This window comes from Xiphophorus maculatus, chromosome 22 (assembly GCF_002775205.1).
Source record: "Xiphophorus maculatus strain JP 163 A chromosome 22, X_maculatus-5.0-male, whole genome shotgun sequence".
Classification (NCBI taxonomy): Eukaryota; Metazoa; Chordata; class Actinopteri; order Cyprinodontiformes; family Poeciliidae; genus Xiphophorus; species Xiphophorus maculatus.
Window position 1 is genome coordinate 14,179,011 of NC_036464.1, and position 17,775 is coordinate 14,196,785.

Below are 17,775 nucleotides of genomic sequence, written 5' to 3' on the forward strand. Positions count from 1 at the left end.
CAAAAAATTGTCTTGACAACTGTTTGAGATTACTATAATCAGAAGAGATGGCTCTAAATAACATAACTCTGAAGTTCTTGTTAGCTCTATGCTCATTAGTGTAAACACTAAGTTGTTTCAAAAACATGACATGGCGTTAATTTTGTTAAATATTTTGATGACAAAATCAATTATGAGCAGTCCATATTTTCCACACTGCTTTTCTTCTCTATCATAATGTCCTAATCTCTGCAATTTCTGATTTTGGCAACTGAGAACTGTCTCATTGTTTGGGTTTAAAGGAAGGTCACAACTTGTGCTTTCCATTAGTTCACACAATTTACTAATGGAAAGCAAAGTTTTAATGCACAATATTGTAATCAACCAAATAATACAACTAAGCAGTTTTATTCCGATTGCACTACCACACACATTGATTTTGCGATGAGAACTGCTATTCAGTGTATTGCACAGCTCTCATTTATATCAAAATAGCAGAAATACATAAGTAAATTATAAGTCCACAGCATCTTTTTGAATGTTTCCCCTAAACCTCAGAGCTGAATGATAAAAGACACTGCTCTAAACACATGCTGCTGTTGCACTGCTTTCTAATGGACATTTATTTAGGTTGCTGACAAGTAAACAAGTTAATTATATAAACTGTTGGCTAAAGGGATCAAAATTATTTGAAGTTTAAATATTATGTTTCTTTAGAGTTGAAAGAATACCATTGTTCATTTTGTTAGAAAATCTTGAATAAGACAGACAAACCTAATTAACAGTTTGCATTTAAGTTATGTGTAATACAATCATTTTAATATTATTAATGTGCAAAGTGTTTTACACTGAAATATGTCTTAATCAATGTTGACTTGAAGTGGAAAACAGTTAAACTAAAACACAAAAATCAGTTTAAGCAAATTTCAATTACATCTTTTATTCCTTTATTGGTTCTACGTCGTCCTCTTGGAAACAGATGGTGTTTCCAATTTCTGCCACATTTCCTGCAAAATTAATTAGACTCTCCTGAAGTCCTTGAAATGTTTCTGGTGAAATTCCACTTGGACTCAGACTGCTTCACACGCAACGTTCAACTGTTTTCTGCTGTGATGTGTATGTTGCATTCCTTTGAGACAAACAGTCAGGCTTTTGCATACTGTTAGTTTTGATTGCATCTCAGAGGATTTATTTAGAATCTGCTTCACTTTTAGTCTTGAACAGTACATGGCCCACTCATGGTGTGTCATAGGATTTTAGGGCTATGGGATGGGAAAAGCTTCATAAATCTGTATCCAAGCCAGCAGCACATTAAAAAAATGAATTACAATTATAAATTTGTTTCGAGATGTTTAACTTTCACTTCCATTTCAAAATATGTTCTAACTTTACATTAAATAAAAAAGGAAATGATAAAAAAAACACCATTCATAATTATGGGTGTGCACCTTTATTTTTTATAATCTGCACACTGGTTAATTGTCCCTCTCTGCTTGATTTAGTGTAATTTAACAAACTGTACTCACCATAAACAAGATTTCATAATTGTCAGTGTTAAATGGTACCATAAATTCCTCTGAGACACATAAAAGGAGTTGAAGTAAGAGCTTGGCAGAGCATTTAAATGGACTAAGCCACAAATATTGTGCTCCTGAAGGGAGCAATAATGTTGTGAGACCTGAATCAAAAATGTTCAGTTGCGTATAATACGTAATATTTAAAGGTGGGAAACGGAAGCAAGGACATGTCAAGATTCCTCTGCAGTAATGGCCTCATAATGAGCATACAGTGTATTTCTAAATGTTAACATAAAATGTGGTTCATTTTCAAGCAGCATTAATGGATCTCCAAACAAGGGATGGCTGCAGTGCTAGAAGGCTTTGCACATTAAACGACAGTCACAACTCCACACCCACTGCCTTTGCTCATCGCACCCTCTCTTTTCACTCCCTCCCTGGCCTATCTTCTTGTGTAATTAACAAGGCTTAAAACACCCGCACAAATACTGCTCCCGCTGACAAAAAACAGCTAAATTCTTAAGCCTGAGCTGCAAGCTGTCATGCACACTTTCCTTGCATGTAATTAACATGGATTAGGTCTTTTGCCAGAAACTTATGCCAGAACCAAAAACACAAAGCGTCTGCTCTTGAGTGTACGTTAATGTCTGTGTGTGTGTGTGTTTGTATTAAGACCACTGGCGCCAATACAAAGCGGCAGCATATTGCACATCAGTGCTGCTCGGCCACACACTGGGGAGGTGACATCAATCAGGCTAAAAGCAGGGAAGCTGACATTATCTATCCACATACACACGTGCACTTATAACACACTTAGTCTTATATAGAAGAACAGAAATCTTTGTGTAATCCATTCAGCAGTATAGATTTATTGAACTAAGAAGAGCAGAATTGGGCATTGTTTTCTTTTCAGAGTTATTTCCCAATAAACAAATAGCAATTTAGCAATATGAAATTTTTGTTTCATGATTAACGTGTGCAAAAATAAAGGTAGCAGCAACAGCAGAGTAGTTCTCAGTACCACCATCAAACCCTGAATGACTGCTGTATTACATCTGTTTTTAATTCAAATAAAACTGGAAAAATGTCTTAGTGTGAATAAATGCAAACGTAACTCTGTAAATGCATTTTAGACTTTTTTTTTGAAAAATTACATTCATTTCAGCTAAATACAGCATTTCTATTTGGCTTTCTTTATGCCCATATCTCCAATTTATATTCCTTGCCTTCAGCTTGCTTCTTTGGGGATGTAACTTAGAGATTAAACATGTGTACTTAAATGATGATTTAAAGTTAAATTATGCTGATCATCAGAAATTTTATCATATGAATATTTTCCCTTTTTATTTATTCTATTCTTGCACACACAGATTTAGCTACCAGTTTTAAAAAGCTGCAAAATATCAGCAAGTTAATCTAAGGCAGTGTTTACTCCAGGCTACTAATTTGCTCTGGGCTTTTCTTTTTTTTTAATGACTGTATGTCCTTAATCACCCCTGTCACAGAAGGAGTGATTCCTGAGGCAACACGAAGTGGATATGCTACATTATGCAGCTCCCACCCAGTCTGAATGATCTCACATTGCTCTCAACTGTGTTACAACTTCATTTCCCAACATAGTTCTTTAGCAATTATTGCCTCGAAAGGTCAGAAGGTGACAGAATACACAGACCAGTCATAAATCTCAAAGACAGTAATGACAGTGGAGAAAAGGGCACCCACACACAAGCAAACACATCCAGCTTCTTTTGCAGCACAAACTGAATGATAGTACACATAAAAAAAACAAACAAAAAAAACCTCTAAAAAATAAAAATGACGCTCTATCAAGCCTGAGGGCCACAGACGGGTAGATTTAAAGTATCAAGGATTATGACCTCTGATCTTCGTAAAGCTCTGCACTGATGTTCCTGATTATACAACATGTTAGAAAACATTAATAGCCCTTCATTGTATCTCTGACCGAGATTACAGAGCCAATTATGTCACGCTGTTGATCGCCCCATCCTCCTTGACACAGAGAGCATTTCCTCGGCTCCCTCTGCCCTCACAAAAGGCAGACATTTTTAGAATCGGTGCTGCCATGCCAACAACTCATTATGTGTCTACTCTTCTTTATCTGTATATGCATCTTACTTTTCTCTGGAAATTTTCCTCATTTCTGCTAAACCCCTTCCTCTCCCCCTCCTGCCTCCAAATGTTGCTTCACCCCGCTCTGTCAGTATCTCCAAACTCATCTATTTTTGGGGTGCTCATCCCGACCACCTGCAAACCCTCTAATTAGTTAACATCTGTGTCTGAAGCATGCATTCACTGCTACAATGTAAAATGTGCATTTATGCACATCTTTTCACAGTGGAAGGCAACACAATTAGCTGCTCAGTTCTCTCTGTTCGGTGTCCTGATTCTTGTGTTGAACCCCGCTCAATTTCAAGTTTGGAAGAGACACCCTTGCTCACGCCCACACACACATTGTTTCTAGAAAGTCAGAGGCATTGATTTAAGGATCTAAAACTGTAACTGGTTTTCTGCTAATGATTTGTCTAATCAAATGCTTTTGCAGATGCACTTTAATTAACAAAATTACTTTCCAAAGCTGAGAGTAACAGAATCTTATTTAGTGTCCGTTGAGAAGTGCATGGTTGCCCACGTTGTCCTCATTCCAGCATGTTTGTAATGCAGCTCATAAAGACGGTGGTTTGAATTCTACATATCCAAACTTCTCTCCCCAGTAACCCGTGCGAATACCTGGTTGTGTTTGTTTCTCTCCAGGGCTGCGCAGTAGTTACTCTTGCAGCGTCTGCAGTGTGGTCCTTAACTCCATCGAACAGTACCATGCACACCTCCAGGGCTCCAAGCACCAGAACAAGTGAGTAGAACTGTTGCATATTCACACAAGTTCATCTCAGTAAATTAGTATTATTAGCGATAACTGGATATATTTTTAGCTATTTATTTTTAAAATGAATGTTCTTTTAGATGTGTGTAGGAATGTAGATCGACTGGTTAATGAAGAGCTTCAACTACCTAACGAGAAACATGACGAGAAAGCTCGTCTTTCTCGTCAAAACAGAACGATACAGCTCCTGAATCATTCCCTCATTCATGGACAAGATACTTAAACTTCTCCACTAGGGGCAGGATGTCCTTCTCAACCCACAGAAGGCACTCTTGCCTTTTCAAGATAACATAATAATTGAGTCTTAATTTGGCTTTCAGTGAGTCTCTATTGTTTGGTCTGGTCTCTCTCGTTTTCCTCTTGACAATACTCCATCAATTCTCTTTTGGGGTTCAGGTCTGTCGAGTCTGGTGGTTAGTCAATCATAGTAATAGCACAGTCATTAAAATGGGTATTTGTACTCATGATGGTGTGGGCAGGTCCCCATCTGGGACCGTCATTTTCAAATAAAATGCAATTTCTTCCATTTGAATAGAGGATGTGAACCACTGGTCAACTATCCAGTCCAATAAGACCAATAAAACTGATTTTTTTAATATATTTGCTATTACCAATAAACTTTAACATTAACAGAAGTACTTATTTTGCATCTAATGAATCTATTTTTAAGTCTTGCTTTTTGAATTGAATTACTTTCCAATTTACTAACATGCATTATGATTATGTTTAAGAAGCAAGAACAACTATGAATGTACATCTCTGTGCATTCTGAGTCTCTGTTTTAGACTCAGAGACCCATTACAAATACCTATGAGAAAAGGCTTTAATACATTAAATTTAGTCAAAAAATATGAATATAGTCTAAGATACTTGCCTCCCATCAAAGCAACAGCATAAACAGAGTGCATTGCTGCTATGGATTCACTGCCTACACTTTTCTTTCTTTTTCAACCCTGAAAGCGCTCTGTCTGAGTTGGTGCGATCGTGCTTTGTACAGGGAACTCTTTGGTCCAGAGAATAAATCCACTCGCATTGAGCTTTATGGAATTTTAATTAAGCCAAAAAAAAATACTTTGCATTATGTTTAAACAATAAAAGATCTACTTTTATCTAAAAGCATAATTTTGGAAAAACAAACAGCTATTGAAACAAGGGATACATATATATATATATATATATATATATATATATATATAACTGAATGGAATAGTCGCCTTGGAGATGCCACATCAAAGTGATGTCAGATATTTCTGTACAACATTTTCTTCAAAGTTGTTTTGTCTTATTCCTGTCAGCTGGAGTTTAACATTGTTTAGCAGTGTGGAAAGACTACATAAATGACAAATGAAGGATGAGCGCCGAGCTCAACAGCTGTACTGCCATTGTAACCTACAAAATGAAAAATACTTTATATCCACCAGCAAAATATAATCTGAAACAGAACCATCATATTACGTACATTTACCATGAGATAGCTGTGAGTGTGGTTGCAGGCTGTGTTGTGATGCATGGGTGAATGCATCGATGTATTCAAAGCTGTGAAATTAACATCAGCATTTTTGCCAGATATAAAAAAAAACATCAGGTGTTTTGGCTTTCTATTCATGTTTTCTTTTGTTTTACAGTTAAGGAATCAGAAATGTTTTTGTTTTTTTTAATTACTCAACCTTCCACGTTCCTCTCCGGCAAGGGCAATTCAAACATGTTTGAGGAGAAAAAAATAAAACTACCTCAAAATAACCTGTTAAAGGGAAATAACATGATTGTTCTTTAACAGTGGTGTTTAGTTAGTCTGTGTTTTTATCACCATTAAAATACAACTGCCCACATACCATCAATATCTCATGTCAACATGTTGGTATAACAATTTGTCAGCTGCTTTATGTACTTGTAAGGAGCTGTTGTTAATTGGAAGAGATTGCTTAAGATTATATCTTGACGTGAGAATAAAGATTAAGTTCTGGACACCAAACAGACCTGTACACAGAGCTCTGGATAAAAAGTAGGATCTAAACTCACAGAAAGTGGGATTTTTCTAAAGTATCATAACTCTACACAGGAAAAATATTGTGGTAAAAGTTGACTGTTCATAACTCTCTTGTGTCAGTTTTACTGTCGCACACTGCAGACACTAAAAGAGTCATGTTTATGACAAAGAGAACATAAGCAAGACTAATTGACAGCATCGACCGCAGACACCAAGAGACAGATGAGACAAGATGCAGGGAGAGGGAAAGAGACATCAGGTTTGAGACGATGGGGTTTAGAGATAGCAAGAGGCCACAGTAAAATTAAGAAATGTCTCTATAGTATTGTTTCTTTTTCACAAAGAGAGGCAACATGTATTGCAGAAAGGGCACTGCAAAGATAATAAAGAGAGAGTGAAACAGAACTGCAGTTAACAATAAATCTTCTGGCCTGGGCAAAATGTTAGAGCTGGAGATATAGAGGAGATTTGGAGTGGACGATGAGGTTAACCCGGCATTGCTGACAGGTGCAGAGCTTTAGGATGGAAAGGATGGATAGGCCAGAGACGGATAGGAATAAATAAGGAAGACTTACAGGGGAGGCACAGGGCTTTAGTTTTTACTGCTCTCACACCAGTCAGCATAAGAAATGGTTACAAAAGGTACAAGAGAAGTAGTAGATACATTTTCTGACTCACTGAGTTTATGATGACACCTCAACATTGCAGCATTTGAGGACAGGAGGAAGGTTGCTGAGGATGATATCTTTCACACACACACACACACACACACACACCCACGCACACACACGCACACACACACACACACACACACACGCCAGTTTGTATTTTTACTCACATTAGGACTTTGTATTGACTTCCAATCAGTTTAGTAACTGCAGTTATGCCTAAACCACACCTCAACCATAACCAATACTAGTCCATCCCTAACCCTAAAATTAACCTAAACTCAAATCACACCTAAATCTAACCCCAAAACAGCACTTCACCTTATGGAGCCTGAGCTTTGGGTCACATTAAGACCAGTTGTCCCAACAATGTAGTATCTGTTTGGAAAATGGTCCTTACAATGCATAAAAAAGAGGTCACACACAAAAGCATGCACAAACACAAATATGGAGCATGAGAAGAATTTTATCAAGTTCAAACTGTTACTGCATTTCCACAGTTAATTGAATTAAGTCCATTACATGTCAAACTGAAAAGTCTCAAAGCACAGGATGTTTTTAGTGCAACCACTCTGACACATTGCAGGCGTTGAGAGACTGAACACAACTGATTCGGAAACCTGAAGCCTGGCCAGCTCTGTTGCACTGCGGTATCGATCCTCTGGGTAACAGAAAACAAGAGTAAAGGTTCCACCTCATCAGCCTCACTTCCTCTGTATTCACCTAGTCACTTAGGTGAAACACAACACTGCACCAAAAATCTGTCTGACAACAGTTTAGGATAAGCCTCATCTCCCATCGTTCCCACGCCAACAGGCATCTTATTCTATCCTTTATTGTCCATGGAATGATATAATGATGACATAATAAAACTTAAAGGTACATTTTGACCATGCAAACAAGATGTTTTCCAAAAACAACCTGAGAGGGTCCCTCACACTGAAGAAATGTTATTGATTCAGCATCAACAATTGTTCCACAACAGCAGAATCCAGAATGCAATTAAATAGATTGGATCAGACTAACACAGCATGAATATCAGTTCTACAGCTTTATTTCTACAACATATGAAACGTTTAAGATTTTCTTGCTCCTGACGTTTAATTGAACAAGACATATGACAGCATTAACAAAACCATTTAAGATACAACTGACATATGATTGTTTACATCTGTTTGGTTCAGGGGTGTCCCTCTTTCTTATGCTGCCCTGGGCAAATAAATGCCCATATGACCCATATGGAAAACTGCCACTGATGACTGGCTTAAATCCCATAAAGTGGCTTTGAGCTGACAGTTTTTTTTTGTTTGTTTGTTGTTGTTGTTTTTTCAATATTTCTTGGGTTTTCTGATTTATGAAAATCTAGGACATCTAACATGAGTCACTGGTTTAATTTCTGTTTGCAAAAAAAAAATGCTAATTAGTCTTGTTGCTTGTTGTGTAATTTAAAATTAAAAGCAAAAAAGCTAAGTGTGTAAGGGTTTAAGTTACAGTTAAAATACAGTACTGTAAAAATTCAACCAGCAACAAAAATGTACAAATCTCTGATTAAAGAATACCACCCTGCTGGGGTCATTTCTGCAGGTAGCTGCTAATGTTATTTGGCCTCTTGTTTTGTAATTGAAATTACTGAGATACGTTGAGCAGTAGCTCCAGAAAACTTTGGTCCTGAAAAAGATTACTGCAGTGGAAACAAATCTGGATAGTCTATAAGAATTATCTTTGTACATGAAAGTGGCTATATGGGGAGTTCTTTTTATAGATTGTGATTTTTTATTTCTTGGGCAATATTTCGATAAGGTCAAAGATTTAGGTCTTTCTCAGTCTTTGGGAGCATATTCATGTTTGTGTTGTATATGAGTTCTTTCATACTAAGTACGAGCTTTGGTTTGTATAAGGAGCTTTCTGGATGAGATGAAAGCACGGCTGGCAGTGGCAGAGGATTAGCTTCCACTGAAGAAACATCCATGATAAGTATGAGTCTGCAAGCGTGTGTATGTGTGTTTTGTGTGGTGATTGGCATTAGGAATCCATCATCCTAAAACAAAAACAGATTTCTCTATCACATAAACAGCTGGACTCCTCAGTCTACCAGCTTCTCTGTCTTATCTAAGCCGGCCATCTGCTTCACAGGCAGCCGCAGGTCACTGGAAGCACTGCACACTCCACAGTTGGTCCAAACTGGCTACTGTAATTGGACCTGTAAAGGATAACAGCAGTAGATATGACATGATAAACTGGCAGAACATTTTTTACAGTTTACACTGTGTGGTGATTAAGCCCATGCACTTAGCTGGCCAGCGGACAAACAACAAAACTGAATCAGGCACATGAACTGGAAAACACAATATAAGTCTCCAACTGAAGCACTCTTAAAATCTAATAACTTAATTGCTAACGTGAAAATGAAACAATGGGAAGTAGGCCCCCAGCCAGCAGGAATTGAAACATGTTTTAGCTTTGCTGTTGTATAAAAATCAAGTATTTTACTTGTAGCATGGTATACCCTACTGTCAGGTAGAATTATTTATAATATTGTCAAAAAAAATGTTTTCTAGTTTCAGCAAGAATACAATTTAGCAGAAGTCTGACACACTATTTTATTTTCTAGCAACAAATTCCAAAAAGGAACCCTAAATATAAAGTTACTTGCACATCCACAGTTGTTACATTTGAAAAATATGTACACCGGAAAATTTTTAAACCATTTTTTATTTCTTTATACACTTTTGGAGTATCTAGGCTTACATATGAGATTTGGAAGCCTCAATACATTGTGTATAAAGAAATAAGTGGAGTTTAAAGTGGTCTGAAGCAATCAATAGTTAATCAGACTTTCTGGTGCTGTAATAGAGTTTATCTTTTGACAGAATGAATGAAGAAAGTGTGAAAGCAAACAGACCTTCAGAAAGCCTGGGGAAATATTGCTCAAAACAACTTTGAATAACTTTCAAAGGTTACAAGAAAGCTCTGTGAAAAGCAAACTTTTTTCAATTTTCCTCATTACAAAGATAATGCACTTCACCTAAAGTGAAATATAAATATAATTTGTTTTGCAATTTTTAGATAAATACCTTTGTAAGATGATCGCTATAGAACTGAAAATATTATTTTTATTATCCTTGTCTCTTTTCAACAAGTTTTCTGCTGATTCATTTATTCTGCTTTAAAATGCGTCTGTTTGGTTCTGTAGTTTCCCTGTTTAATAACAAGTAGTAATTGATTTAAAGTCATATAATCTACAATAAATGGGTAATTTACTAGGCATACCAACTTCTACCAAGTTGGACCCCCTTCTGCCATGAAACTGTGTTTTCCTTCATAACACATTCCTCAAAGGATTTTTTCAAATCATCCATCTATGATTAACTAGACATGATTTGTATTATGATATGTTTCTACCATATCATAGATATGGTTTGTCAAGTTGCATTTTGCAGCCAAGCCTCCCAAGTTTCTTAGATTACAGAATTATTAAAGTTAAGACAGCGCTGTTGTGTATTGGCAATGAAAAATTCAGTTTTGACCTTTGGGTTTAAAATGTCATCATTTCATTCTCTGTCCAAGTAGACGTATGTCTCCAAGTTGAAGACATTCCCTCAAGGTGTTCCTGAAATGTCACATTCACAAGAATGAAGAAAATCTAGGTCACAGTAACTTTGACTTTTAAACTTTTACAACTAACTTCAAATGAGTCTTTTTCCAATTCCAACTGAAAAGTTGTCAGTTTAGAAAAAGTTTCTTACAGGTGTTTGTCCTGACGACCTTTTTTAACTGAAAAGGACTGCAGACTCACAATCTAGAGATAATACAATATTTCAGGTCGCATCAATTATCATGTAAAGACATCTTCAAGATAAAAAAGGATAGATATAGCTAAAAAATGCAACCACAATCATGCACATATAGACAGTAATACCGATGTAGATGCACAGATACAGATGCTTAGGGTAGCTGTGATGTTAAGCTTACGTGATGACCATGACTCAGTCTCTTCCCTTAAGCTACTGCTGTCTCCTGACCGTTTACCTGGCAAAGAAATCAGACTCCAAATAAAGTTTTTACAGGAACAATAAATTAGGCTGTTACTAAAAGTAGAATCAAGTCAGCTGAAGTAGGACAACACTCAACCAGGGGATAGCCACTAAGTTATAAAAGATTTCAGTGAGTCTGGTGGCATCTTACCTTTCATAAATAATAAAAAGCACACTGTCTGTTTTCAAACTAGTATTGTTTCCAGTATTGTTTCTGTGCTACAAATAGGCTTTTATAAGACATACATTTTAGAGATATTCAGAATTATATTGAAATTGAGATATTAATAATTCGAGTGAGGTGTTGGTGCAAACAAAGAACAGCCAGATTATGAGTTAATTATTCTGTTGTCTCAAGAAAAATAAACATTTGTATGTTGTGGAAAAACTGATCATTTGTTTTCTTAGAATATTGACACATTTCCTATTAATCTGGAATGTTGTTTTTTTATTATAACAAAATTATTACGGCATGAAAAGTAGCATGTTTGACCCTGGGATCTCTGACCTCTCTGTCTCTCTCTCTCTACTTATTACACATCTGAATTGTTGCAAATAAAGGTCACTTCCAGAAAAACATGGAACAAAAGAAGGGTTGTACTGATCACTGATACACAGATGTGGCTAGGGTAAACAAAATTATACTGAACTAAGAATAGGAATACTTCAACATGTTTTGACTCAAGAGTAGCCATAATGTAATTACCTGAGTAAAAAGTATAAAAAAAATTAATTTAACTGCCATCTTTTTTTTTAGCTTTTTGCTTCCCTATGACAAAGGCAGGTGTAGTGCAAAGGATCATATTGTATTGTTGTTAGTGGGCAAATGCATCTTGAATAAATTCTTCTTTTCTCCTAAAAATCTTGGCCATATCTTCTGGTGCAGTGTACCAGAAATAATATTGTGATTTAGGCAGACAATTTTCACTTTGTTTAAAGATGCAGGGGCTACACATGCTACTCTTGAAATATTAATAACTCAAGATAGATTACAGTTTTTTTAAGCTGAATCAAAGATAATATTCAAAAGACACAAATCAGCATTGCTTTTAGCTTTCTCTGACTGATTTAAATAGACATAGGATGTACTAAACACATTTTGTTTTCAACAAGATTATTTGACGTGTGTACGTCAAATACGTGACGTACACACGTATTTGTGTACGTCTGCAGTACCATCTGGTTTTATTTTCAGAAAGTAGGCATTGTCTGAACATTATGCAACTAGATGATCTGTATAGGCTACATGTAGCATATTATGCACGCACATTGTAAAGATTTGAAGCAAAAAGGGTTAAATATTATAATTGACTACTAATAATACTCTGCAGTGCACCCCTTGAACATCCACTTGCAATAAATTATTAATTACTGGGATGATTTTTAAATGACCCGGGCAACGTGTAACATGCAATGTGTGCATGCATAATGAAAGCCCTACAACACACTAAAACATATGCTAGAGTTCAATATAACCTTTTCTTAATTGCAATGAATAGCTGATTAGATGTATACATGTTATGGATCTCTAAAGAAATCCACCTAAATCAAGTTAAGATAAAAAGGATAAATTAAAGCTGCAAGCAGCCTCGGGCGGCCCTCGCAGCAAGCGCCGCTCCGGCCTGTTGGCCACCGCGGGGGTTCCGGCCACCGCAGAAGCTCTCGCACGATTTCCAGAGCCGCAGCCCGCTCCCCACCGCAGAAGCTCCGCCGCAGTTTTCAGCACCGCCGCCCGCCAGCCACCGCAGAAGCTGTCGCGCATTTTCCCCGCCAGTCCACCAGGCGACACGCGTGAATGCGTTCGGCAGCGCTCCCCGACGACTGTCAAAAAATCTGGCGCACATCGGTCGATGCATCGAGGATATACAGCCGATGTATTAACTTAGGGGGCACAGTGGAGCCAAATTACATTTCAACCTCGTTGGGCTCTTTAGAGGTGAACAAAGGTCATACATATCCAGTTTGGCGCCAATCGGATGATCTATGCGTGAATAAGAGCCAAACGTATGCATATGGCGAGGGACTGATATTCGCCATTTGGCCACGCCTACACGGTTCAGCCAGCAGCGAGCATTGACAGAGTTTATCATTCGAATCACCTTGATTAGGTCAAGAGAGCCATAAACAGAGCTTTCCAAGGAAAAAAACGGCACTTCCGGTTCCGAGGGGGCGGGGCTTAGATGACGTCATAATGTGATGACGTAGGATTGACGGGCAAGCCTCCAGGATCACTCAGGCCAAGTTTGATGCAGCTCGGTCAAAATATGTGGAATGTAGAGGCAAACGTATACGAACGGCGTTGCCGCCATTGAAAACTCTTGGCACTTTAAAGCAAGCGAGATCAACTTCCTATCTGTCATCCAACACAGAATCAACTTGATTAGGTCAAGAGAGCCATAAACAGAGCTTTCCAAGGAAAAAAACGGCACTTCCGGTTCCGAGGGGGCGGGGCTTAGATGACGTCATAATGTGATGACGTAGGATTGACGGGCAAGCCTCCAGTATCACTCAGGCCAAGTTTGATGCAGCTCGGTCAAAATATGTGGAATGTAGAGGCAAACGTATACGAACGGCGTTGCCGCCATTGAAAACTCTTGGCACTTTAAAGCAAGCAAGATCAACTTCCTATCTGTCATCCAACACAGAATCACCTTGATTAGGTCAAGAGAGCCTAATCAAGGTTCTCTTGATTAGAGAACCTTGATTCTCTAATGAATCCACAACACACCAACATGTCTTCTGTCTACGGAATGAACTCTGTCATTCCGTAGGGCAATGCTGCCCTCTGGTGTCGAATTACTGAAATTACTGAAATAGTTTCATTATTTCAGTAATTCGACACCAGAGGGCAGCATTGCCCTACGGAATGACTAAATATCCCCTTTGTAATTGACTGTGTAATATGTCAATCACAGGGGATCTTTGAGCCTTGCTAACCCCCCTTCAACATGCTCCAAAACTCACCAATTTGATCACTTTAAATCAAACATGCCTTGTGATCAGACTGACCAAGTTTGAAGTCGATCAATCGAAATCCCTAGGAGGAGTTCGATCAAATGCAAAGGCTGTAAACGTCAAACTCGAGGTCCAAAATGGACCTTCAATACAAAATGGCCGACTTCCTGTTGGGTTTAGAGCATGGCTCTAAGAGACTTTTTTGTACGTCCTGACAAGATACACATGTGTACCAAGTTTCGTAATTCTAGGTTTAAGCATGGCTTGGGGCTGTTCATTTAAAATACTCTAGGGGTCGCTATAGAAAAATTAGGCCACGCCCACCAAATATCGCTATGGATTCCTGTTCGGGGATGGATAAGGATCCATCCTAGTGAGTTTGGAGCAGCTCACCCCGAAACTGTGGAATTTAGAGCCAAACGAAATTCGATGGCGTTCGCAACGCCGCCACGCCCACCTGCTTCATCGCAGCCGGTCGGGGTTGGAATCCACAACACACCAACATGTCTTCTGTCTCTGGACACAGTTTCATGTTGATTAGGTCAAAGGGCTAAGATAGCGACCGTTCACAGTAAAACATTACACTTCCTGCTCTCAGGGGGCGTGGCCTACGTAAAAAAAAAATTTCACCACAGGGTATCTTAGGACACCCGATGACGACCAATCACTGAAAGTTTGGTCCCTCTATGTGTTTTTGTATAGGAAATATAAGAGTTTTCTGTTTCATGGCGTGTAGGTGAACTTTGACCCCTGCTAACCCCCCTTCAACATGCTCCAAAACTCACCAATTTGATAACTTTAAATCAGACATGCCTTATGATCAGACTGACCGAGTTTGAAGCCAATCAATCGAAATCCCTAGGAGGAGTTCGATCAAATACGAATGCTGTAAACGTCAATATCGAGGTAAAAAATGGACCTTCAATACAAAATGGCCGACTTCCTGCGATACTTGCACTATGACATTACTTGTAAATTCTGAGCGTCTTAGTGAGCTCTACAACTGTACCGAATTTCAAGTCTCTACGATGAAGTAAGTGAATAGCAATGGGTCTTTTGAAAATTGCTAGTTGCCGCCGTTGAGCAATTTTTTTTGCGATTTTTGCGGCGACCTTAAAATTCAAAATTTTTAAACCGCCTAGTCGCTTCCGCCAAGTTTGGTGAGTTTTTGAATATGATAAAGCCCCCAAATGGGCCCACGAAATGGGTGGAAGAATAATAATTAAAGCTGCAAGCAGCCTCGGGCGGCCCTCGCAGCAAGCGCCGCTCCGGCCTATTGGCCACCGCGGGGGTTCCGGCCACCGCAGAAGCTCTCGCGCGTTTTCCAGAGCCGCAGCCCGCTCGCCAGTGCGGAAGCTCCGGCGCAGTCTCCAGCACCGCCGCCCGCCAGCCGCCGCAGAAGCTGTCGCGCATTTTCCCCGCCCGTCCACCGGGCGACACGCGTGAATGCGTTCGGCGGCGCTCCCCGACGACTGTCGAAAAATCTGGCGCAGATCGGTCGATGCGTCGAGGAGATACGGCCGATGTATCAACTTAGGGGGCGCAGTGTTGTCAAATTACATCTCAAACCCGTTGGGCTCTTTAGAGGTGAACAAAGGTCATACATATCCAGTTTGGCGCCAATCGGATGATCTATGCGTGAATAAGAGCCAAACGTATGCATATGGCGAGGGACTGATATTCGCCATTTTGCCACGCCCACACGGTTCAGCCAGCAGCGAGCATTGACAGAGTTTATCATCCGAATCATCTTGATTAGGTCAAGAGAGCCATAAACGGAGCTTTCCAAGTAAAAAAATAGCACTTCCTGTTCCGAGGGGGCGGGGCCTAAGTGATGTCATCATTTGACCATTGGATATTATTGGACACTCGATTATGATCAATCACTGAACGTTTGGTGTCTCTGTGAGTTTTTGTGTTAGAATTACTAATTATTTAATTTTTTCCTCCATTACAACATTGAACTTTCATTCCGTAGGGCAATGCTGCCCTCTGGTGTCGAATTACTGAAATAATGAAACTATTTCAGTGGGCAGCAGAGGGCAGCATTGCCCTACAAACAACGAACATGGACTGTTTATTATGTAATTACACAGAAGATCTGTCTAATTCATTCTGAGGGGGCGGGGCTTAGATGACGTCATAATATGATGACATAGCATTGTCAGGCATCACACCAGGATGAGTCAGGCCAAGTTTGGTTCAGCTCGGTCGAAATATGTGGAATCTAGAAGCAAACGTATGGCATCGGCCTTACAGGTCACTTCGCCACGCCGCCACAGCCAGCTGCTTCATCGCAGCCAGTCAGGGCTTGAATCCTCAACACACCAACATGTCTTCTGTCTCTGGACACAGTTTAATATTGATTATGTCAAAGGGCTAAGATAGCGACCGTTCACAGTAAAACATGACACTTCCTGTTCTCAGGGGGCGTGGCCTAAGTGATGTCATCATTTGACCACAGGGTATTTTTGGACACCTAATGATGATCAATAATTTAAAGTTTGGCATCTCTGTGAGTTTCTGTGCAGGATATATAAGAGTTTCGTGTTTCATGGCGAGTAGGTGAACTTTGACCCCTGGTAACCCCCTTCAGCAAGCTCATACAGTCACCAATTTGATAACTTTAAATCAGACATGCCTTATGATCAGACTGACCGAGTTTGAAGCCGATCAATCGAAATCCCTAGGAGGAGTTCGATCAAATGCAAAGGCTGTAAACGTCAAAATCGAGGTCAAATGAACTTCAATCTAAAATGGCCGACTTCCTGTTGGGTTTAGAGCATGGCTCTAAGAGACTTTTTTGTACGTCCCGACAAGATACACATGTGTACCAAGTTTCGTAATTCTAGGTTTAAGCATGGCTTGGGGCTGTTCATTTAAAATACTCTAGGGGTCGCTATAGAAAAATTAGGCCACGCCCACCAAATATCGCTATGGATTCCTGTTCGGGGATGGATAAGGATCCATCCTAGTGAGTTTGGAGCAGCTCACCCCGAAACTGTGGAATTCAGAGCCAAACGAAATTCGATGGCGTTCGCAACGCCGCCACGCCCACCTGCTTCATCGCAGCCGGTCGGGGTTGGAATCCACAACACACCAACATGTCTTCTGTCTCTGGACACAGTTTCATGTTGATTAGGTCAAAGGGCTAAGATAGCGACCGTTCACAGTAAAACATGACACTTCCTGTTCTCAGGGGGCGTGGCCTACATAAAAAAAAAATTTCACTGCAGGGTATTTTAGGACACCCGATGCCGATCAATCACTGAAAGTTTGGTCCCTCTATGTGTTTTTGTATATGAAATATAAGAGGTTTTTGTTTCATGGCGTGTAGGTGAACTTTGACCCCTGGTAACCCCCCTTCAACATGCTCCAAAACTCACCAATTTGATAACTTTAAATCAGACATGCCTTATGATCAGACTGACCGAGTTTGAAGCCGATCAATCGAAATCCCTAGGAGGAGTTCGATCAAATGCGAAGGCTGTAAACGTCAAACTCGAGGTAAAAAATGGACGTTCAATACAAAATGGCCGACTTCCTGTGATAGTTGCACTATGACATTACTTGTAAATTCTGAGCGTCTTAGTGAGCTCTACAACTGTACCGAATTTCAAGTCTCTACGATGAAGTAAGTGAATAGCAATGGGTCTGTTGAAAATTGCTAGTTGCTGCCGTTGAGCAATTTTTTTTGCGATTTTTGCGACGACCTTAAAATTCAAAATTTTTAAAC

The 17,775-nt window shown here is 39.3% G+C and overlaps 1 protein-coding gene across 1 annotated transcript in view; it reads left to right on the plus strand.

The window, feature by feature from the left end:
* Window positions 1–17,775, plus strand: part of LOC102229150 (zinc finger matrin-type protein 4-like) — a 90,162-nt gene that overhangs the window by 42,661 nt on the left and 29,726 nt on the right. The window contains exon 6 of the mRNA XM_005801561.2: window positions 4,269–4,365. Coding sequence (XP_005801618.1) covers window positions 4,269–4,365 — 97 coding nt within the window. The remainder of the gene's footprint in view (window positions 1–4,268; window positions 4,366–17,775) is intronic.